We start from the raw sequence: 25,011 nt of genomic DNA, 5'->3' as shown, positions 1-25,011 counted from the left end.
CATAGCAGCTCCTCTTGTTTTCACCTACCTGCTGCATGTTTTTGGATACCCTTCCCTTCCCTTCTCTTTCCTGAGATACACCTTTAAATCCACAGTGTGACTGGTTCCCAAGCCCTCCTGCAGAAATTGCCATTGTTGCTCATTCTCACCCTGCAATGGCTCTCCTGCCTTTGGGTGGATGACAAACAGCAGGAGCTTGGCTGATCTGCCAGGTGTGAGACTTTGGTATTTGCAGTAGTTTGGGCTGTAGGAAGCTTGGCTTTTCTTTCCCCCTCATGCTCTGCCTAGCACAACAAAATCAGAGGAGTACAAAAGGAAGGGAAGAGGCAGGAGATTGTCCTCATTTTCCATTGCTGGCCCTTGGCCACAAAGCCTTTGCTCAGGCTAAGCTCACTATTGCCCCAGGCTAGTCCCAGGGTGGCTGGGGTGAGGAAAGCCTCCAGGGAAGTGAGGACAGGCAGGATTGGGTGCTTAGGAATCACTTATCAGTGGAACAGCTAGTTCACATCAATTAGATTAAACTGCTTCTTGCTCAGCCCTGCACCTCAGATCACCACACTTCTATTTCTTTCCCTGGGAGCACATAAGGATTTATTTTAGAATGGGGTGAATAGAACATGCTTCATGGTTGATTTTTGGTACACCAGGATTTTAGGCAAGCTTCACAAATATGTGTACCAAATGTACATCAGAGCCACTGCACACAAATCCATCTTTAGTAGTAAATCATCATACTCAAGAATAAAGTATCTTCTTTTTCATGCTAAAGGATTCCTACAACATCTTCTCCATAATACAGAACACAGTGCTAGCAATTTGAAGGGTAGGATTTAATTTTCACTATCTTCACTATTAATACAAAACCTGTTCCTTTTCCACATTTTTTCCACATCCCATTTATTTTACTAGTATTCTGCAACATGGGTGTGATTTTTTTCCTATAGGGACAAAGAAATATTATAAAATAAGCATGCACCAAGAGTACCTTGGGTTTGAAGTTTTCATGGCCAGGAGGCAGGGAAAAAGACTGTGGTGAAGTCAGCTCTCTGGGTCTTGATGGCAGTGTGCCTGGTGCCTTGTCTGAGATGGGAGATCTGCACTTTAACACTGATGAGGTGGCAGAATGCTCAGGTCTCGGAGAGGAGGAGTTAGACCTAAAATTTGCTTGCACCAATGAAGAATTCAATAGTAGTGGATGGGAATTAATGCTACCAGTTTGTGGAACCAGTGGGGTACAGTGAGGCCGTGGGAGAGGCCACTGCTTTGAGATGCCAGAAGGGGTAGGAGAGGAGGCACTGATCTCATGAACAGATGTTTGGGGTGAATCTGATCCAGATCTGGAAGGTGAGTGCAAAAAACATGGGGAAGGAGATGACTGTCTTTCTGAGGGAGGAGACAATGCACCACTAGGACAGGTAGAAGCAAGCAAAGGATATGACCGGCAAGTGAAGATGGGTGAGTAAGTGTGCACTCTCTGAGACTCCTGAGGTGCCCGGGACCGGGAGGCAGAACAGCCCAGCCCTTCTGGAGAAGGAGAGGTGGGGTATGCAATGGAAGAGGGAGCTGGGGCACTAGGAGGACGCAGTGAAGACTGCAAATCTGGAGAGGCAATTGATCTTCTGTGGGAGGAGAGAGGGGATGACAAAGAATTTCGGCAGTCTGGAGAAAGTGATTGAACGGGAGGGGGCTTTTTAGGAGAAAGGGACCTCGCTTGAGGGGTGGGATGAGGCTTGGAAGGTAAAGGCAGATGCTGAGCCCATCCTGAAAGCCAATAATCCTCTTTGCTGGGGGAATCTGGCCTTATAGGAGGGCTTGAAAGAGATTTCTTGGGGGTTGGGGGAGTTGTTTTGAACTTTCGATCTATTGCAAGTGTTGAGGAACTAAGGGAGCTAGGGGAAAATGTGGGACAAGAAGCAGGAGAAAGCGGCCTCCGCTGAGAGGAGCCTGATCTCAGAATAGCAGTTAAGAGAGTCAGTCTGGTTGGCAGAGGGGATTTGACTCCTGACTTGGCTGAATTTCCTCTGGATAACGCTTGTGTGTAAGGCTCATTTATACTACATATGGTCGAAGAGGACCCATAAAGAGAGGGTGGAGACAAAGGTTTAGGGCTAGGAGATAATGAATGTGTTATTATACGTACAGGAAGAGGAGACAGTTTTTTGGAAGAACTCGGGGATATAGACTGAGCTAAAGATCCTTGCACTTCAGCTGAACATGGAGGATTGGAGGAAAGATTTGGACTCTTTGTCTGAACAGAGGATGTGGTGAAGCCTCCCATTTTGCAAACACAGTCAGGGTTATAGAGACTTGGTGTTTGTAGGTTATCAGACAATCGAGGAGTGGAGTACCAACTCTTTGATGCAGAGGAGGATATTTTAGACATTGAGGGAGGTGAACTATGGGAAGCAGATTGAAAGTAGAGAGATGACTCTTGCTTAGAAAACCTGGTTGCTGACTGCCAGTTGTTACAGGAATCTTCCAGCGAAGAGGCTTGATTCATGTTAACCACGGCACCACACGCTACTTTCTGATTAATTGGAGAAATTAAGTGGACAGCAGGTGGTTTAGAGGAAAGATGATCAGAGGTGGAAAGAGTAGAAATTAACTGGAGAGGAAAAAAAAAAAAAAAAGAATTGTTAAAATAGATGGAACTTGTGGAACTGTTAAACACCTCACATTTCAGTCCTGTGGTCATGCGTATAGGGTTCCATTAGTACTGCTGTGTAGGTTAAAAGCATAGGGCTGTTTTAAGCTTGGCCATAGAGCCTGATGGATAAGGTCCTTATGGGGAGGTCACTGAGGCAGACAAGCTATGTGGTACTTTGGGTTTATGACACTTCAGTTTTGTTGATGTAAACAAGGTTCAAGGCTACAGTATTTTTCCTTTTAGGTGGAAGCCAAGACAGTGGTGCCATGAATGTCCGGAATCATGTGATGCCATCCACATTATGCAAACACAATGGAAGGTAAGAAAATTGCAATAGTGACCAATCTCACTTTGCCAGTTCACTGGAAAGCAGCCTTTTTGAAAATAGGATTCAAGTCAAGTGTTCTTTTTCTCATTCAGTAAACAACCAAACTGCCCTTCTGCAGCACTGTGATATCAGAATGAGAAATTTGCTTGGAACTACTTAAATCAGACATCCAGTCTGCTTTTCACTTCTCCTGTCATTCACAGAGCAGCGCATTTGACAGTTTGCAGGCATGTGAGAGTCCTTATCCCCTTCTCCACAGTCTTTCGATACACCAATAAAACAGTAATGAGCTCTTTCATGAGTGTCTTTTTTCTTGGGTCTATTCTAATTAGGATTTGTCAAAACTAATTAGAGCATACAAGTATATTATCAACCTGTTATACAGTTTCATGCTTCTAAAGAAAGAAATTCTCTCAAAATCTTCCAAGTTATTATAATGCTGAAATTAAAAACTGAGGTATGCACAATATGAATAAAGCATAGCAGTATGAAATCATGATTAAAGTCAACTGTAAAACCAAAAGGATACAAAGTGTCACCTAACATTTGACTGAGCAATTTCAAAGCAGGGAAATTGACTCCAATTTCGTCAAACTTGATGTAAATATCAGAACACCTATTTAACTGCTGTTAGATACCCTGAAAATATTATGCAGCTCCATGAAAGACTATTATATGATTCAGTTTCAACACACTACTTTCTCACGGCTTTGGCTCAGCTTATTAATTATATTTTTAATACATATGTCTTACCCATAATAGAGGGGAATTATGATGATTATGATTATATAATATAGTATTGATATATTACAAAACAAAAATAAGAACAAAACTAATGTTCAAGTGAGAGCATATGCTGGAAGAAGTTGCAACAGAAGAGGAAGATTTAAAAGCTTTCAAAGGCAAAAATATGCCTAAATATGGGCTAAACACACACTTCAAAACCCTATTAGCCCTTATAACTTAAAATCAGTGAGCTCTTCTTGCTAAATGATACCATACAAATAGCAAGCCTTTTAAACCAAAGACGCTGTCTGCATAAGGGAACTTCAGAAAAGCCAGGTCAGTGCTTTGATTTATAGGAATAAACACAAAACCTCCAAATGCCTTTACAACACTAACTTCTTAGTGTTGTTAAGGTGTCACATTTCAAAGTGGAAAGTCAATGGATGTATAGAGGGAAAATATTGGATATGAAAATTAATGTTGTTTATATCCTTGTATAATATTCTATTCAATTGAGAAATTAGGCCTCTTGTTGAAAATGCTGCTAATTAAGAAGAAGCAAAAATACTGGAAATTGAAAATCATTTACCAGCATTTAATCATTATGAAAAACTATTATTAAATATGTCATGAAAGATAAAATTATTTAACAAGTTGAAAAGCAGCGTGGTAATAAATCTGATAATTTGGAGCAGCTTCCTGAATTTAATAATGAATTCTGGAAGTTAATCAACTACCAAAACAGAGTGAGGGTATTTAATCTCTGTATTTCAAACTAGATTAGATAGAATAAATAGAATAGAACTAGAATAGATAAATTTCCCTTACAAAGACAACAGATTAAAAGAAAGTGAGGAACAAATATGAAACTTCATAATAAAATCTTATGATGTGCACTGACTTCTAATTAGTTAAAACTTAATAAGATTTATAAGCAGCTACAAAAATGTTGATGGTAGCAGATGACAAATATGCTCCTGCAAGTAAGATAAAGACATTTTGCAGAATTCTTCCAGTTTAAATACCACTGAACATTCACATGCTGAGCTAATTGAGCCATTAATCAAGTATTCAGAAATGATTTTGCTATTGCAACACAGTATTAATAACCACATCCATAGATGATGAACCTCATTTACAGGATCAGGGAATCATAATCAAAGTGGCTTGGAAGCGACTTCCAGAGGTCATCCAGTGCAGCCTCCTACCCAAATCAGGGCTCTGACCAGCAGCAGTGGCTCAGTCAGCTGTGTGTGTGTCCCCTCAGTCCCCAGAGCTCTGATGGAGCTCCAGCAGCCCCAGGCAGCCTGTGCCAGTGCTGCACCACCTCCCACTGAGGAAGCTGCTCCTGGGGTCCAGATGGGATCGCCCACGCTGTGGTTTGCAGCCATTGCTGCCTCACCTGCCCCTGCAGAGGAGAGTTTGGCTCTCTCGTGTCCATAACTGCCCTGCAGGGGCTCTGGGCAGCTCCCAGACGCCTCCTTGGCTGTCTCTTGGTGGGAGTCAACAAAGCCAGCTCCTTCAGCCTCAGCTCACGTGTGCCCCAGACATGTTTACACCTTTGTGCTGGACCCCCCTCCCTTCATCACATCTCTCTTGAATTTGAAGCCACCAAACTGAGCATGGCTTTACAGTTGCAGCCTCAGCAGTGCCAGGTGAGATAGAATAACTTCCCTTAATCAGTGGAATTTTTTCTGTTCAGGTTCTCTAGTGGATTAAACCCTCCTGTAGGTGAATTGGATTAGTGCAGAAGAAGTGAGTGACCAAAGTAGATTTGTTCTTCTTTGGTGATTCAACTGCAAGCCGTTTTCTCTTCTCCTGAGTACCTCTACGTGTCCCAAAAATGTATGAGAAAAGTTGAAATAGGTGGCAAGGTTACACTAGCACAAAGGGATAAAGGCACTTGAAAAAGATCTTGATGCCTTGTAGTTAATCATTACAGAATTTTCAAAGTGGACATAATACCAGTATTGAGCCTTGCCTAGAAGACCTTTAGCACATTTGAAATGGCAGAACTGAGCTGGGGACAAGGCAAATGGTCATTCTGGTAAGGTCACACTGTTCTGGAAGGGCACAAAAGATGTGGTTAGTTATACCAGCAAGACCCTGAAAGATGTGCTGGTCAAACAGGAAAAAGCAAAGAGTATGCAAACTGAGACCCCAAAAGGCAGAAATCATGTCTGAGTGAATCATATCTTCAATTTACACCTGATCCTGGGCCCAGTTAACCATGCTTTGACCTCAGTAGAATCTCCTTATAGACAGGAAAAATTAAAAACAAATTACCTACAAAGACTGCAACCTGAGAACCAGAAAGTCAGAAGGAAATACCAGAAACTGTGGAAAACCTGAAAAAATCCCTAGAGACAACACAGTAAATCAGACTGTGAGCTGAGACCCAATTGATATAAATGCTATTTAGTCCAGTTTCTCCCAACAAGGAAGGTGCATTGTCCAAGCAATGGCATGAGTTTGTAGGGACCCCGACTCATTTGTCTGGAAAAGCCAAACCAGACAGCACTCAATGGACTGAGGAACATCAAGTGACTTCAAATAACTAAAAATCTCTCCAGTTACTGACCCCCCCACAGCAAGTCAAGAAATTTCTCCAAGTTGAGCCCATGCCTGACATACATATAAACATTAAACTATTACCAAGAAGTTCCAAATGTGACCAGAATAACAGGTTATTTTTTTTCAGACTTTGAATATAGCGTGGCGTTTTCCAACATCAGTCAGGACCTCTATGTCTCACAGAACAGAATTTTCCAATTTTTTAGTGCTTTCCTTTTTTCGTTTTGTTTAAACAAAGTCAGAAATGTATTAAGCAGAATGAGCCCTCTGGGTCAGTTAGAGTGATCCCTTCTGCAATGCAATGGTCCCCAATACTGGTCCTTGCTTTTTTCACATCTGTCAGGAAACTCGTTGTCTAATTATGTTTTTAAGTTAACATAATGTTACATGCAATAACTCTTAAAAAGGACATGATACTGCCCTTATAATCCAAGAACTTAAAAAGTAGCCCATACATGGAGTCCTTTGTAAAAAGGAAATGTACCAACAGATAAACAATGCATATCTTTAATCTTTTTTTAGTTTTTCCCTCATTTCAGAACTGATGATCCTTCATTAGATAACAAATCAGAAAGAGTGATGCCTAAGGAAACATCTTAGAACCAGAATAACAGTGAAAGGCAGCTTAGTAAAAACATCTTTTTTATGAAGCCATAGAGATGGCTAAAGATACTGAGATAACGAAGACTGAGGAAGTACAGTCTTGAAAATTTGGGCCTAAAGAATAATGACATGATATGCAATTACCCACATTACATACTGCCTCTCTTCCTGTTCAGGTGGACAGTTAGCAAAATTGGACTTAATTTCTTATTCTGTGCAATCTTTATCTTCTCCAGCTAAACCTCACCAGCTAAACCCCTCTTTACTTCTCAAGTCACCAGAAACTTAAGAAAGATCCAACATAGGAACTCTTCTGTATAGTATTCTAAAATTTACCCAATTTCTGTAGAGGCTTTTTTAAAAAATACCCAAATAAGCCCAAACATTGCTAAAGTAAATTTGTATTTCCTCAGAACAAGTATTCTGTTACAGACTGCTTCCTCTATGTATGCTTATCTATGACTTTAACCTTCCTCATGGAAAAATCTCACTGGCTTTACTGGGACTTTCTCAGAAGAAATAAACATTTCATATGCTGTGAATCCCAAACCAGAGTGGATTTCTTATCCACAATGTCTTCTATCATAAATTGACTCTGAACTTTTACGAAAAATTGAGTGGCAAAAGTATTTCAACACCAGATAGGAAATCTGGAAATCATTTTCAGAAACAAAGTAGCCATGCTTAACATTTGTTTTTAAATCATCAATGAAGAATTGCATTTTCAAGTGATGGTAACCCAGTCAAGGTCAAAGGAAATGCCTGAATTTATTTCATGTGACACAGACATTGCTATTTTGCTAAAGGTGGAATTTTCCACTTCATATACACCCTTCAATATACATCAGTGTTCTTCCCAAGAGGGGAGACATTAACTTTTCATGCAGTAGTTTGGATTGACGCATTTTGTAAATGAAACGTTTCAAAGACTCTTCTTTGGAAATGCCCCAGGGAGAATTGAAAATTTAATAAGTCGATTAATGCACCTATAAAGGTCCACATAAAATAGAAATTTAATCTTCATTAGTTCTTTACACCTGTGCAAAGTCAGGTGTACCAACCAGCAATCAGAATAATAGGACTTTACAGCTTCTTTCTTTTGCATAAAGGACTGCAAGAGGTGCTGAGGAGAAAAAAGAATCTAGGTCTGAGAAGTCTGATGCTAAAAATTCAAATGATTTCGAGGCTCCATTGATTTCAATGACCTTACCCAATTTAGACTAGCTAGGAACCTAACATCTCCTGATTAACTTGCTTTCCTGATGAGCTGCTCTTAAAGGAAAGAATAAATCTGCCTCATCCGCTCCACACACACACCAGAATCATATGGGTAGGCTGGAGAGGCAGCAAGTCAAAAGGGATGGGACACCTCCTTAAGGTCCCAACCTTACAGAAATGGCCAATGAAAATGTTAATTAAGAACAAATTCACCCACCAGCTGCACAAACTGGCTTCATATCCTGAAAGGTTTAGAAAGCAAAGGTTATCTCTAAAGACCTCATTACCTGATGTTTTTGTGGATCAGTAGTACTGTGGGAAAGAGCAACACCTGGAAGGTGCCCATCGCTGGGAGGTGTCCCTGCCTCGGTGCCAGGGGAAAGGTGGGATGTGGTCAGCAGCTGAGCACTGATGGCACTGTAGCCATTGGAAGGCTGATGAACATTGCTTGAGGCAGCAGCTACTTCATCTTCATCACCGGAGTCCGTAATCAGGATAAACTCAGCCTTAAAAAGGTCATTCTCCTGCATGTCTCCTCTGCTTGAATGACACCCCAGGGACGGGAAAGCCGTTCGGGCGCTGTCTGCACAGACAGTGGACACACAGTCTTGTTTGGCCCCACTCTTTAAGACCAGCTCATCAGAGACTGTGTCAGACTGCAAAAGACACAAGGAAAAAGATCCCAATTAACTGCATTTTATTTGTGTTCCCCAAAATGTAAAGCAATTTTGGCTTTAGGTAGTGGCAGTCTCTGCACTACCAAAAGTGCAGTAGGCAAATGAAGAATTTAGGCATGAGTGCACAGCAGAAGCCACTTCCCTGGGGAGTCCCAGCTTCCAGCCCGCAGCCAGTGCTGTGGGGGCTGCCTTCCCAGCGGCTCACAGAGCAACAGGGGGCTCTGAGACAGCGGTGGCCCCAGACAGGGCCGGCTCAGGGGCTGGGAAGGAGGGTGCAGCCGAGCCCAGTGAGCTGTCACACCGCACTACACCAGACACGGTGGGAAGGCACCCCGACCGCCGCATCCACGGAGCAGACAATGCTCCTCAGAGCAGCCTGACAGACAAATCTGGGACAAAACCTATACATATTAATGAAGAAACAAAGGCCCTTAAGACAAGGCATTCTTCGAAGACTCAGAGGTCAGAGAGCTTTGCTGTATGTTCAAGCTGCGCAGCACAGACCACAATTGTTCCTCGTATTTGCTGCAATTTCCACATCCAGTATGTCACTTCTCAAGCATGCTTCGGATGAAAGCAGGAATAGTGCAGACTACACACATAACACACATATCATTAAGGCATTCAGTATCGAAACTGCTTTGTAAATCATGTTTCTGTCAGAGGAGGAATCAGGTAAATGAATGGACATATTGTGTACTGCAAGAGGAAGCCTCCAGATGGGGCTCATATTTGAGTGCTGCTTGAGGAACATGGTAATTACAAATTTCCACTTCACTGGCAGCTCCATGAGTCCTGGAGTTCAGTTCTTAGAAAAAATATTGGACCACAAAGGGGGATAGTAGCACTACGAGTTTGACAGTGTTATTTTAATTATCTGATGCTGGTTGTCAAAACATTGTTCAGGTTCTAGACATTTTAGAAGAGGGACTAATCTGTGCTATGAAGGCCTCACTACTGCATCAACTGCCAGAAAGGGTTCCTTTGTCTACAGAGAAACACATGGGGAAGAGAAACACAGGATGACCTGATTCTGCTTTACCCTGGGCATTACTTATAACAAAACCAATACTGAGCAGCTGTAAATGTAACTAATTCATTAAACCACCGGGGGATAATATTTCAGTGAATGTCTCTACAAATACATCCACCCTTTGCCCAGACCTAACCCCTTTTCAAGAGATAGGTCACTGAAACGCTGGAATATGTTCAGGTCAGAGGGCTGTGAACTCCTCCAAAAAGTTTATTACAGGGAAAAGCACCCAGAACTGCAGCCCCAGCAATGTCCCAGGGAAAGAGCTGTTACACAAAAGCAGAATTGCCATAAGCACTAACATTAACCTGAGGATTGGGGTAGCCTTCCAAGCAGCATGGAATAAAATAACACATTAAGTGTTGTGAGGCAGGAAAGAAACAAACAAAGGCTTGACTAAAAGAAGGAGAGCCAGGAATGCTGTCCTGCTGGCTTCACTGTTGCAGGAAATCACAGGAAAAAGTTTCCAAAAATCAAAAGCTTGCTTCCACTTTGATGCATTACTATGCAGCTATGAAAGGAATTGGCACCTTTCTGGAAGCCACAGCACTGGCATTTGCTGAAATCAGGATCCAGTGAACAACTCCTGGTCCATTTCCATGTAATAACACTCCTTGCACACCACCCCTGCTGTCATGAAGATTAAGAAGGAATCCCCGTCTGCCACTGCATGACTGACAGAGCACAGAATTGAGATGATCAAGGGTTTCCTTCCAATATAAAGTCTGGCAAAGGCAAAGCAAGCTATTGAGCAGATACTCGCCTTCTCTTGCACAATGATTCCACATCTTGGTAATTAAACCAAGCACAAGCCAAGGAACCACTCAAGGGAAAGGGCTTCAGTTCAGCAATGCTCAGAATAAAATTTTCTTTATCTTCTGAAGAAGTGGAAAAAGTAATGCAAACAAAAATCTACCTTATTTACAATTTTTTGGTTGCTCAGATCCTTTGGTTCCTCTGGAATTGTCACAAGGAACTTAGAGATATCCACAACCTCAAAATGGGTTGGAAGCTGTCCAATGGATGGTACGAATGTGAAGGTCAATGGTTTGGTCCCAGATTCTTGAGAAGAGACCTACAAAACAAAAATTAATTCAACTTCTTTATCCAAATAAAGGCAATTTTTATCAGAGTTGAGATGATACGAATAACATGAAATAATGAATCTATATAACTTACATGTCTGTTTTTAACTTTACCTGTAGTTGTTTTGGTGTGGGTTTTTAACTGGCTAATTGTGTTTTAAAGCCTTATTTAACAGACAAAACACTGCCTTGGTTATAATCACCAACATTCTCTATATTCTATTGGTGGCTCAGCAGACAGGAGAACTTTTGTTTGTTAGCTTGCTATTCTTTCCATTTTCTATAACAAAATCAGGAAACCATATTTAATCCATTTCAAGGCTGTTTTTATTTTTGTTTAACTCCACTTTAGTAGAACAAAAATTCAATTATACCAGTGTATCTGGGCAAATTACAGCCCCTAGAGTATTTGCTTAATAAAAACCAAATTGGAAAACCTTTTGCTCTGAAAAAAAAAGCAAAATATGTTCACCTTTTCTAATGTAAATGCAGCTAATTCTGAGCAATATCAGAAATAAATTGCAATTTAAGTATCTTCTCCATTTTATTTGGGCTTCCCAGCCACCTATACTAACTAGTTGTTTGTCTGTCTGCTTTTTTCTCCTTCCCCCTGCTGCCCTCTCAGCAGGACTGTGTATATAGGGCCTGAATGCACAAAGACAAGAGAGGGTAAATGAAGGCATTTTCACCTAAATGTTTGATTTTATCACAGTGCTCTCTGTTCACTTGAATCCCCTGCACAGGAGATGGACCAGGGAAAAGAATAAGTCCACATCATGGTAAAGCTCTCAATTGCTTAGCCAGATTTCAGGAATTGGAACTGCACATGCACCAGGTAAATAGAGGGAGCCACACCCCAAACCACTGAACCTGACATGCTGACTTTCCCATGACTTGTTGGTGTAAAAAATTCTTTTTTCTGATTCAAAACTATGAAGTAGATTGATATTTCTTTGTTATATCTTATGTAAATCTTATGACTGTTAATTGTCTTTTCAATGAAGTCTAATATGCAGAGGGTTGAACTGTATTGAATCATACAGGAAAATATGATTATTGCCTCCGCTGTTTCTTTTTTTTTTTTTTGCTTGCTTGCTTGTTTAAAATGAAACTAATTGAAGAGCTATGAATCTCATTATGCTTCATTGTAATTTGCATCCATAAGCAAATAGCAATTATGGAACAGAGCAGAATTATGGTTTACATTACTTGATCATCTTGTGGCTGGAACATTAAAATGATGGACACAGATTTCTAGTTCTAAAAAACTCTAGGCAAATATTAGTTACTTCTACTAACAGCTGTCTCCTGGAGTGCTTGGGCAAAACAGAGGCAGGTTATATGTAGAAATGCAGCCAACTCCTCTTTCCTCTACAGTTTGGAACAAATGTGGTCTCTCAGACACATCCAAGTGTGCAGGTACAAGGTGCTCTCCTACTTTTACCTCCCCCTCCATTTCACACAAGTGACCAAGCACTGGAACAAAAAATGCACGGCCTGAATCAACAGTGAAAGAATAACAGCTAAATGCTGCATCATGCCAGGAGCTCAGGATGTTATTTTATGTGAAGGAGAAACAACAGCTCTGTCCTTCTCTCAGGAGCTAAGGTACTTCAGTCTGATCATTGCTTTTCATAACAGACCAACACAATTTTTGACTATTATTAGCCAGCACAATAAACACTTAGTCCTTGCACCTGATAAAAGCCAGCCAAGTGCCATCAGCACTCAAGGATGCACTCCCTAGGGAGCAGCTGCCACTCCCCAGGACACAGCCAGGGATGCAGCCTCCAGCCCAAGGGGCCTTCAAGGGGCAGGGTTACCTGCACACAGGCAGGAGCATCACATCAGCATTAGTGATTTCTGTACAGCTGACACCATTCACTGCACCCTGCCTGGGCCTGCACTAAAATCAGCTAGAGATGGCCTTTGCCTTCCTGAAGACCTGTAGCTTTGCTTTCATCTTCTCTCTCTAATTAGGAAGTGCAGCTGACGACTTTGACTACCTTGGTAGTCTTCAAAAACGTTTTCCCCCTCTACATCACCCTTTAGTCATGCTCTTGTTTTGACACTTGACAGCAGCTGTTCTGTATCACTGGACATTATTAAGTCAGAGGGCAAAATATTCCTTATAAAAGAAAAAGGAAGAAAGGGAATAAGTGTGCAATAGCAAGCCCAAACACAAACAGATTTATGGCAAATTCCAATATAATGTGTCAGCATTGCTAAACTCCCATTATTTTATTTGCACATTTGTAACAAGGAAATACAAACAAGAAATTAGACTAGAGGCTCCAGGCTGTTGCACAGTAATGGAGATATCTCGATACCACCTTATTTTGTATGTGTCTTACCCTGCACTTCCCATTTTATTGCTTTGGTGGAAAAATTACAGAACACCTTACCATCTTTGGCCTAAAGACATTGTGGAAATAATCACCAAAATTGCTTGCAAGCTAAAATTATGATTGGAAAATACATTCAAATAGGGAAACAAGATTTTTTTTTTCAGGTGGGAGATGCCATTAAATCATGGCATTATTTATATTCCACTAGTGTATATTATTTTCTTGAAGTTTAGAAAGCATACACAAGCAATTACAATTACTGCATTTCAGACAGTTTCAAGTTGCTAGGTACTGCACTGAGCAGTGACAGGACTGTGATCCTCTTAGTTTCACCCACAGCAATTGAGAAACAGGTACTTCCAGCTGGTAAAACTGGTCACGCAATCTAAGCTGCTTCACAGAAACCCAGACAAGCAAATATCACATGACTAGCCAGAAAACACAACCATTGCCACTGAGGGAAAACAAAAGAGAAATACTTGTGGCTTTAAATTATATTTAAGTACTTATTTTCATTTTATATATATTTTTTAAAAATAAGTAAAAATACACTGACATTTTAAAATTTAATTTTTCATTTAGAAAAAAGATTTTTATACCTTTTTTATATACTCATTTTATTTACCATATCTCTCTCTCTGGCTGATGTTTCTAACCTTGAAGAACTGAAAAGACATGAACAGGCTGGACCTCCAGCACTTCGTTACATCTGTTAATAGCCACTCTGATATATAGAGGTAAACAATAAAGAAAAAAGCTTCAAATTCAAATGTATATTTTAAAAATATATTAAACTTCTTATCATCTTTCCTTCATAATCAGTAGTAGCAGCAGAGGTAATTCAATATCATACATTTCCTGCTGCTGGAATTCACTTGAATCAATACAGTTACAGGGGCAGAAAAATACCAAATGTGACATCTGTTGAATTCAATAACTAAGGAATTCTGGTTTATATTATATAATCAATCTCATGCACGTGAAATACCAGATTGTTTATAATTGCAGCCTTCACATTAGCTAGTTTTTTGAAGAATAGAAATTGTAGAGTTTAATATAAATAACCTTTATATATATCCATTGGTGTCTATGGGCAGCTTCATAATATATTGCCAAAAAGCTTCAAAACAAAAAATTTATTCTAGATGACTTCCATGAGCTCCTATGTCATCAATTTACAAACAGGTTTGTTGTATAATTAATAACATCAATTTACAGCTGCCCTGGGTATAGTAACTTAAATTATATTAATTATTGTTTTCATTAGCACAGCTTCTGTAGTCCTTAGTTGTAGAGCCCATTTTTATTGTCTTGGTTACCTTATGAACATAAATGAACACTTCTATTTAATCTCTCATATGCTCCATATGCATTCAGCATGCTGCCTATTTTGTAATTTAAATAGAGGTTCTATTGTCAATGATTGCTTCTCAGGACTTCCTTCTGGAATACAGATTGCTAAAGTGAAATTCAATATGCTGGGTCACGTTAGCACTTCTTCCACTGATTTGTTAATGTAAGTCATTCTATTAATAAAACAACACTCTGAGAAAACCTCATTCTCGAAATATCTAGCTCTTCCTTTGAAGATATTTATTTGTTTAAAGGACAGAAAAGGAAATTATGAGTAAATAATAGCAAAATAACAAGTGTGCACATAATGAAATAGAAACATGTTGACTGAAGCACTGTTTTGGTCAGAGCACAAATTCACATGCCCACAATTCCTGAGTGATAAATATAGCTCTGACACTCAGAGAGAGCACAGCTAACACCATTCACCCAGCTAGGGAGAGGGGCCATCCAAAAACACAGTCTGAGATCTGTAATCTCTCCTTAAACTCCTTTTCTATGTTCAGACTAAAGTCAAACCACAAAGTGACATTGCCTCCTCCTCGAGACAGAGAAAAATATAGAAAAAAAATCTAGTCAGATGGAATTATCAGTGAATGAGATGTAAGAATCTTCAGCCTGTCTTCATATCCCGACTCGTTACAGCTATCACAGTAAGCTAATATGGATTAGCTGTTTATTGTGTAATGAGCTCTGGCTTTTCTAAAACCTTTTACAAACAGCAGCAGATGATCATCTGAACACCAACTTTCTCTCTGTGAAACTTCAGAGGAAAAAGCTAAACCCATTCCAAAGGTCCTGAACGAAATTACAGTCAAGAAGTTTGTGCCAAAGTTCCCAGGATAACTGTGGCCCAGAAGCTTCCCCAAGCTTTATGATGTGCCCATTTTATCACCTTCAGCAAATCATTTGTGCTTCTTTCATTACATCAACACACACACAAATGCAGACAAGTATCTTTTGAAAATTAATGTGTGATATGTGAAAAGCACTAGAAAGAGCAAATGAATAATAGTAAAAAAATTTAATCTATTATTCAAAATGCAAGAGTTCATTCAGATTAAGTGGTTTTTTTCAAACATCATTTTAATTAGCTCTTCAGCCCAGCAGACTTTATACAACTGTAATTGCTCCTTGATACTGCTCTACACATATGCAGTTAAGTTTGATGAAAAGTAAGTAAAAATAAAATTTAATTTCCTCCTTTTGCTAAGGGCAAGTAAAATACCTTGTCTGTTATGCTTACTTGACTTAATTAAATGCAGTGTGACTAAATGGTCATAAAATATTCGACCCTAAGATGATCTGGGTCTTTAAATTATATTTCTAGTGTCACTGGCACCCTTAAACTGCTTATTTGCTTTCAGTCTCTGAAACTTCCTAAGAAGCAACATCTCCCAAGTCAAAACACTGTGTTGTAACATCCCAAGCTGCCCTAGTCCATCACCCATGTACAAAACCACAGCTGGGTTGTGCCACACCCAGACTGCCCCTGGCTTCTCCCTCAGCAGGGAATCACCACTTCCCTCTGGCTGTCCTGTGTTCATTTTGCTGTGTGCAACAAGCAGAAGTTAAGCTGAAATCTTGTTGCTGGTTTTGCCCTAGTGTGGCCAGACTTGCCATCTGGCCTTCCACAGAAAGCAGTCAAGGACTGACAAAAAAAAGTTTTAAGGCAAAAGAAAACTTTTTAAAATCCGAACAAAACAAAAAACTGGTGCTGTCTAACATGTTCATGGTTTGTTTATCAAATATTTTTGTCTTGATCATTGTCAGAAGGCTTCCTGGGAAATGTGAGACTTCAGATCAAATCCAGTGCCTGCAGATAAAGAAAAATATCTGCCTTAAAACTGGAGTCCTTGAAGGTCATAGGACTTATGCCTTCATATGTAAAGCATTCATACTAGCACATTAACAGATACATTTAAAAACTGATATATACAATATATGCTTATGCAATGTCATACCTCTGCCCAACAAAAAAGGCTGCAAACTGGTCAGTCACATTAGTATAGCACAGAGGCAAAAAGATTTCCCATTTTCCAGTCCATTTTTCAACAATTCTGACTTGATTACTCAGTGAGAAATTGAAAATTATAATTTATTCTTTTTTCCTGTAAGTTTCTTGCAATTTCAGCCCTGTAAGACAGTCTCAAAAATGCTGCTGTCACCCTCACAGCAACCTTAAAGCACGTTCTCATTAATCTATTTGACATAATTCCTCTCACTGTGCTTTCCCAAAAGCTGTGCCTATCAATAAGAGGGTGTTGCTTGAAATCAAGCACTGGGAGAATAAATAAATCCCTCCTTACATCTGTCAGAGCTGAGGCATCAGTCTTGTGGGATCATGCTAGGAAGGAACTTCAATTTTATAGTATCCCACATCAGCCATTTGCCTTTTGGTGTCACAAAATGTCTGAGTGGTTGAGGGCAGAGGGGTTTCAGCCAGAGCAGCTCCCTCCCTGCAGAGCTGGGGCTCACGTGCCACCAATTCACATGACATTGTGCCACCACACCCTGAGCACTGCCAGTCCTGCCTGCCACACCTGAGGAGAACCAAGCCCAGTGGTGCTGCCAACACAGGTGAGCATCTCTGCTGTTCTCCTTCCAAAAACACACTGCAGAGCAAGTTTGGGAACACACCAGTGGCATTGTTGCAAATGGTGCCCAGCATCACAGCTGTGCCTCCACTTATCCCTCCATGTGTTTAAAACTGCATCCTCAATGAGTTCAACTCATTTTTTGTGTTGTGAGTGGCCAGGGATTAAACCCACAGCCTTGGCATTCCTAGCATTTGCTTTAACCAATTGAGCTAATCTCCTAGCAGACCATTATACCATTAATTTTGTACACTGGATTAACTACAGAGTGACTCCAGAAAAAGGATATATACGTGCTAATACTACATGTCATGCTATCATAGCTTGAAGGCTGTTGAAGAAAAACAAGGGATTTTAAAAGATGCTTCCAAAAGTACAAGGACAAGATAATAGCAGAAGCCTTGAAAGTGCAAGTGTGGAATAGGAGCCTTAGGGTTACAAGCACAAATCATTAGTAATAAGTTGTTACTCACTACAGGAATGTAACCTTGTGTGCTGGTATTAAGGATAACAGAGCAAGAAAAGAACATGTTTTATCTGGCATATATAAAACATATCAAACACCATTACATTTAGATATAGGATGTGCTGGCAGATGAAGGAGGAACAAATAAACTGTGAACAAAGACAGTAAAATAGCTTCAAGTGGGCCCAAAGTACTGGGTAAGCCCCACCACCACCATCATCCACCTTCCTGCAAACAGCTGCAGATGCTGGCAGCTTCCATAACAATACATAGAAAATAAAGAGGTAGAAAAGAGAAAGTTGTCTAGGTTGCTTTCAACTGTGAGACCATTGAGCTGCAACAGTAGGACCATTTGGACTGTAAGTGTATGTCTGTACCTAGACTACACCTTTATATAAGCCCCATGCACATGAGAGTTTGAGTGCACTTGGGTGAACTGTACAATGAGGAGGGGCTAAGAGAAAACAGATTGAAGAGAGGGTGTGAGAGGTAGTGCACAAAAGTCTTTCCCAAATGGATAAACTCAGGGGATTAGTGGTCTCCAGTTGAACACAAAATAAATAATAAATTCAGAATACCAAGTATCAGCCCAAGACCCCCAGGACACACTGGAATCAGCAATGAACAAGTTGAACTCCCCCTGTATCTGCTGTACTCAGACAAAGACTGCAGGATTACACATACAGCTCACTCTCTAAGAAAGCAAAGGCACAGTAGTAAATCCTTCTACTTCTGCACAAAGGGCTGTGCCTCCAGCTGGGCACGAGTTAGTGCATGAGGGTTTGAGAAAGCTGCTTCAGTAACCAAACACACCCTGTGAAAAGTTATCTGCTTTAAGAACAACAGCCTCATTCTCTTAATATCTTGACTAGAAAAAGGGCTCATATAAATGTTGTTTTTGAGAAGTGCTTCCTTCAACTTGTTCCTGTCAGGGAAAAGGGAATTAATAACATTATAACTCTGTGACTAGACTGCTAATTTTCCAATTAGAGAAACTAGAAATTTTTGCATCTCTATATGTGCTTCTCTGGCTTGCATGAGTTGCACAAGGTACCTGGTCTTACCTCCCTTGAGGTTTGGTAGTGATTTGGATACAGCAGATGAGATTGAGCATTTCCCACCTGTGCAGGTTTCTGCTCAGTTTTGAAGCAGTGCTTTGCTGGTTTGCTTAGATGCAACTGAAGGACTGGTACAGCCCCACTTCAGCAGATGAGTTACACTTCAAACTCCTCCAGGTTAACAGCAGTGTGTGAAATCCCTCACGGACCCTCAGGAGGACATGCTGGATGTAGGGCTCTCAGTGCTTTGGGGCAAACCTGCTGTCAGCAAGAGCACTTCAGCAATATTTTGGCAAGCACAACATCATTTGTTTCACAACAGCATTTTCTCTGTGTTTCCCCAGGTACAACCCTATCCAAAACACTCCAGCACAGTGTGAACACCCCAGTCACCCAAGTCTGACAGGAAGGAATGAACAACCGTGGCCCTTTGTACCATGGTCACCTGTTAATTGTAGCATTTACTCTAAGAAAAATTGTCCTTTAACCCAAAGGACTATAGCTTCAGGTTCAAATTCATTCTCACTGCCAGCATTTTCAGCAAAGAAAATTCTTTCCAGGAGAAACAGACGGCAGTTTCCAACACTCCCCCCTCAGAGATTGCAGCTACCTCTGTAAGGTTTAATGTTCCCATTCCCATGCCCCAGATTAACAGATCCTGTCATTACCTCCTGCCCTGACACAACCAACCAGCTCCAGCTGCTCTCATCCAAACACCAAAATGCAGTGATATGCTCATACATGACCTACAGCTACTACATGCATGTCTCCACTGACTACTGTCTCCTCATTTTGACTTTCTGATTTCCTAAAAGTTTCCTTTTCCTCTAATATTCCGCTTTTATTACTGCTATCTGTTCTCAGCTAAAGGAAACTTGTTAAAAACACATTTAAGTTTTTGATGGCTTTTTCAGTTTAGTTTATTAAAATGTTTTCATTTTTTAAAACTGTAGAAAGTAAGGGATCTTGAGAGTTAAAATGTTTTGGACAAGTTTTATTTAAGTGGAAAGTAAATATTCATTTAAAAATAGTTGATCTGGCAGGAGGAAAGTAAAGGCTGATGTGATTTGCTTCTGGCAGCACAGATTCTTTCATGTGTTTGGACTCTGCTATTACTATTATTTTAAAATAAGAATCACATCTTCAATAGGTATCTCCTTTTCCAAACTGCTACAGCTTGTATCTGGGCACTGGTACTGCTGAGGAACTATATTTTTGGAGCTGGGATCCAAAGAATATTAATAACGAGTTGTGTTAAATTTTCAAAAGGCAAATACAACTGCCACCCACATACCAATGACAGATATTAGCACATCTTCCATGTTTTGGTATTATCTCACTAAATTATTGTGAAATACTCTCAAATATGTTTTCCAAGATTCAAAAAGCCATCTGGCCTCTGGATTTAACAAGATTTTTTATCAATCAGAAAAGGGTATTTTGAAAAAAGAAAAGCAATGCTGTCATAGATTTCAACACAGGCAAATTAAAACCTTAGTCTTTATCTACTTCACATATGCCCAGACTGAGGGCTTCCAGTTAATCTGGCATAATTTTTTTTCGACTGTCATGTCAGCAGACAGCAGTGAAAGTCTTGTAATACCAGCTAGCCCCTATTCCTCAGCTCCTTTCCACAAAGAAGAGAACAGAGTTCTCATTGATGGCACATTAGGGATACACAGAGCACTCTGGAAATATCTGTTGCTACATTTTCAGCTTTTAAACAAAGCACACATAGGGGAAGGCAGTTAATATTTTAATCCCTAAGAAATGGATTATTTCATCTTGTATTATCAGCAATAGGCTTCCCATCAGAAGCTGCACCCTTTACAGTCACCTGTGCCAGGCATTTAAGGAATAATCAATACAAGCTCATCTACAAGCATTCTTACCTGTCCCCTAATAATAAAACTCAGAGGGTGGATAATTCAGATGCCTCCTTCTGCAGACTGCTGCCTGTAGTATGCAGAGCACAGTTGGAAGATAAATAGAAAATGAACATTAAAAAAGCAGCAACGAAATGTCTATGATAAAACTGAAGAAGAGGTCATATTTTCCCCTTCTCAGCAAGGACTTTCAGAGGTCCTTTTAATGAGCTATTTTCTGAGTAGGTCTGTGTGGGCCCAGAAGAATGCTGGCTACAAAGAGTAATTATTCTGGCACTCAGCTACTAGCAAACAATAAGGTAAAGCTGAATGGCTGTTGGCTTCTTCTGCACATTCACAGGAGGGCATGATAATAAACTTAGAATCTTGTTTTCTTCTCTGTGTTAATCATTTAAAAGCAGCTGTCTTTAAACATTTAACTTGAGCTTTCCCAGATATCAAGAATACTGCATGTTTGACAGTGCTAGGGTCATTTTTATATGACTTTATCCATTGGGAAGAATAGTTACACTTGGTCCAATTAAATAACTTTATTTTTAGTCATTAAATAATTTTACACTATATATATATAAGCTTGACTTTGTCTCACTAAAAAAAAATGTTACTTTTCCGCTTTGGCATAGTAATTCACTAAATACAGTCATGTACCATTCCTCAGATATTTTAGAGTGTAGGAGAAAGAATAGAAGAACTGTAGGAGAACAGCAGACTGTACATTTTGCACCAAGAATAAGCATAATTTCTTTGGACAACAAATCTGGGAAGTGAGAAAACACTTGAAGACCAAGTATGCTACTAATGCCTAGGTTCTAAAGAAGAGTCTCTCGAATTTAAGCAAAATCCTATCAGCGTTACAAAAATTACATTGGTGTTTCGGTTGAAAATGTGTAAATAACACACATGCACAGATGCTACAAACTAATTAAAAGGATCAGAGGCTCAAAGGATTATAAAAAAGAGAAGGGACCTAATTGAAATTAACAAAAATCTACATGCTGTCTACAGATCTTTTCTTCAGAAGTTTCCAGTATTGGTGGCAATGCAATGGAAAACACTTTGGCAGGTAGTAAGAAACAATGTAGGCTCAGTACTTAATTCCTGTATATTTGTACTGTCATGTTATATCTTCATCCTAGGAAATTGGAGGAAGGCATGAATGTAATAATCATAGCTTTAGATTGTTTAAAGAAGCAATTGAATTTATTTACTGACAGAACTACAATATCAGAGATTTTATAAATATTTTTGTCACCTTAGAATAGGTCAAAGCCTATATTTCCTAAAATACCCCAAAATAAACTCAGTACAATCAAGGCTGGTCCTGGCAGTAATTCCAGCATGTTTCATAAGATTCTTAAACCACCCTCACCACCAGGGAGAACTGATTACCCTCAAGCTGTGCATTAAGTGACATTCCTGACATACATTCCATAGGATGCATTCTGTCCCTCCTCCTGTAAAGGACATTTAGCATTTAAATGATGTTAGGAGCATCCATAAGTCTAGGTTCTCTTGCGCTGTGTTTTCTATTAGCTAAAGACACATTGCCCTCTTCTTCAAACTCTAGGCTTTAGAGCCCAAAATTCTGCAGCCATTCAAAGAGACCTTTGCTCCTTTTGCCTTAATGGGAGATGAATCTGCAATCTCCCAAAAGCAGAGCTGACAGATTCAGGGAAAACATCACTTGCTTACTGCAGTGCTCTAAAATGTCTGGATTGAGGAGAATCTCACAAGATTGCAGAAGAAATGGTGATTTACTATTTTTTTAAATAACTTTGGACCATTTTTTCTTAAAGTTACTTGAAGTAAGTCAAATTTCACCCAAGAATTGAGTGAAAACAAGTATGATTCTGAGTTTCTGAACTTGGTTTTTGCTTTGAAAAGGGAAGAAATATATCTTGGATGAAGATTGAAACTGAAATTCAAATTAAGTTAAATAGGAGGTTAATATAAGGTTTAAAAAAGTGAAAGCATTTCAGTTATCAGTTTGTTAGTTTGAGATATCAGTCATAGTTTTAATTTTCAAGAGCGGGGATCATTAAACCAGACATCAAAAATATATCCTTCATTTAAATTCAACAGAAAAGACCCTATAACTCATGCATTACTTTTTCATCCAATGTTTTGACAAGTTAGAAGATTTACAGATAATAAACAGATTTGGACTTAATAAAAGTCCTTGTTCTGCATCAGCAAATGACTCTTGCAAGTATTCTTTATCCCAGAGATTATATGTCCTGTGAACAATATTAAGAAATGACAAGCATTTTTAATTAAGCTCTCCTACCTTCCTGCAGAAGGCACAATCTATGAAAGGTTCATAATCAATGTCTTCTGAACAGTTTAATTAGTTTACATTACACAGAAGCATAGCGAGTCTCAAATAAAAAAAAAAAAATTAAAACTCCTGAAACTTTAGGTCATGTATCAAGACCATCCTAACAGCAATGTATTGGTAATCCAATAAAATTTTAATTATGCACACTTTTCACTAAATCTTTGGATTATTTTACAATATTCTACATTCAGTTTTACAGAAAAAAAGGCACTGCTGTACCATTTATGGCAAATTCTTTTTCATAATGTTGGACTTTATGTTCCTATTGGCTACAGCTCTTTCTTCAGGAAAAAAGTGATGAGGAGGAGCTCAGTCCTGCAACAGGTATCCAGATGAGGTTTTGATAAGGGCAGAGAACACAGGTCAAGGGGAGAGCTCAGGCACCCAAGAGGAGCAAAAGGCAGATACACCCACAAGCCCAGCCCTCTTCCCTCAAACACCCCTTCTCTAAATAAAGTGTAACCACTGAGGTGTTCTCCCAAGAAGTTGTTCCCTCATGTAGTGCTTGTCTCCCAGCTCCAGTCTCTGACTTTGCATCTGCCCTGCCTGTAAGGTCTTGTTTGTTAACTAGCCAGAAATCAGCATGAAGAAAAGAATTTAAAATTTAAGGAAATCAATGAAGTTGTTTTTTGAAGTAACTTAAAAGACCTCTTGTACCAAAAAAATTACTTTTACACTGCTTTTCAAGAAAGATTCTTTTAGAAAATTACAAAATATACTAGTAGATTATGAAATTCCACTAATTGAAAAGGTTGCCTTTAATTTTGGTAGAAGTCAGATGCTGTGTTTTGTTGCATGTTGCCTCAACAGACTCTGTATTACCACTGTACATAGGAGATCCCATCTCCTTTGCAGTTCTGCAGTGGACCAGAAATTTTTCATTTAAGTATTTTCTCCCACACTAAAAAAGTCAGTTTGCTTGAACAAAACCTTTTAACAGAACTTTTGGCTTCATTCATTTTATCTGGATGGTGCCTTGAATCCAGGAGGGAATAATTGATGAAAGCACCAGAATGGAGAGACAGAACTACTTTTGAAAATGTCTCTCTGAATGACAAGAATAAACTCACCCCATGTTTCCTACAGTGCTGATGAATGACCCAGCTACCAGACAATTTTCAGATGTCTCTTTCTCAGATGTGTTTTTCAGAATAAGATCTGAGAGACATCTTCCACCATTAGCATTGGAAAACAGATTGCCAAAGGTTGAAACCTTCCTCCTGCTAAAGTCTTTTCCTAGTCAGAGTTGTCAGACACAGTTATTGAATGTTAAAATGGGGTTGCAACCTTCCAGAGCTGGAGAAGCATTTGACTCAAAAATCCTGACACTAAGGCCTTGGAAGAAGGATTTGTGGAGCAGGGAAGGAGCTTTAGGTAACTGTGAGGCGACAGGTTTTGTTTTGCAGCACTCACTGGAACCTGCCTTTTCCCTGCCAGCAGCCAAGAGCCACTGCAGCACCTGATGGTCACAAACAAGCCAGAAAGCTGCAGGTGAAGGATCTGCACATCTGACCTGCCATCAGCCTTTATTCTTCTTCCAAAACAATGCATATGAGAAATGCACACAGTCACAGATTTGAAGCAATTGGCAGACATTTTTGTTTGGCTCCTCACTAATGCTAAATAAACACAAGATGTAAGGTTGTACTGACCCACAGCTGTTCTTGGCAAAATTCAACAGCCAAAAAGGTTTATAGACAGTGATTTGTGCTACAAAAACAAAATCAGGTCTGTTTAAGAACTCCTTGTCTGCTACATAGGACATAAAATATTTCTTAGTCATTGCATTTTCACTCCAATTTACTAGAACCTCAAACATTGAATAGAGCATTCAGGATTAAGAGGCTTTGGCATGGTTTCTGTAGTGAGTGTGTGTCTTTGTGTGTGTGTGTGCTCAAATGAGAGGAGAATGTTATGTGGGTGGAGGTGAAGTGTCAAGAATTTGGGATTTGCTTTTGTAAACAGCAGACTATACACTTGTCCTATAACAATAGACTAGGCCTTGCTCACATGAAACTCTACAGTTTAATGGATTTTTTTATGAAAAAAATTAGACTTGAGCAAGATTTTATAG

At 39.6% G+C, this 25,011-nt stretch overlaps 1 protein-coding gene across 1 annotated transcript in view; it reads right to left on the bottom strand.

The window, feature by feature from the left end:
- Positions 1-25,011, bottom strand: part of MLIP (muscular LMNA interacting protein) — an 82,313-nt gene that overhangs the window by 28,376 nt on the left and 28,926 nt on the right. The window contains exons 2-4 of the mRNA XM_054279054.1: positions 10,723-10,881; positions 8,384-8,752; positions 986-2,605 (exon numbers count right to left, since the gene is read on the bottom strand). Of these exons, the coding sequence (XP_054135029.1) occupies positions 986-2,605; positions 8,384-8,752; positions 10,723-10,881 (2,148 nt within the window). The remainder of the gene's footprint in view (positions 1-985; positions 2,606-8,383; positions 8,753-10,722; positions 10,882-25,011) is intronic.

Source organism: Melozone crissalis, unplaced genomic scaffold (genome assembly GCF_028551555.1).
Source record: "Melozone crissalis strain CALT ecotype California unplaced genomic scaffold, PUWL_Pcris_2 ptg000027l_1, whole genome shotgun sequence".
NCBI lineage: Eukaryota > Metazoa > Chordata > Aves > Passeriformes > Passerellidae > Melozone > Melozone crissalis.
The sequence above is the reverse complement of the archived record's forward strand: the minus strand, read 5'-3'. Positions and strand labels throughout refer to the sequence as shown.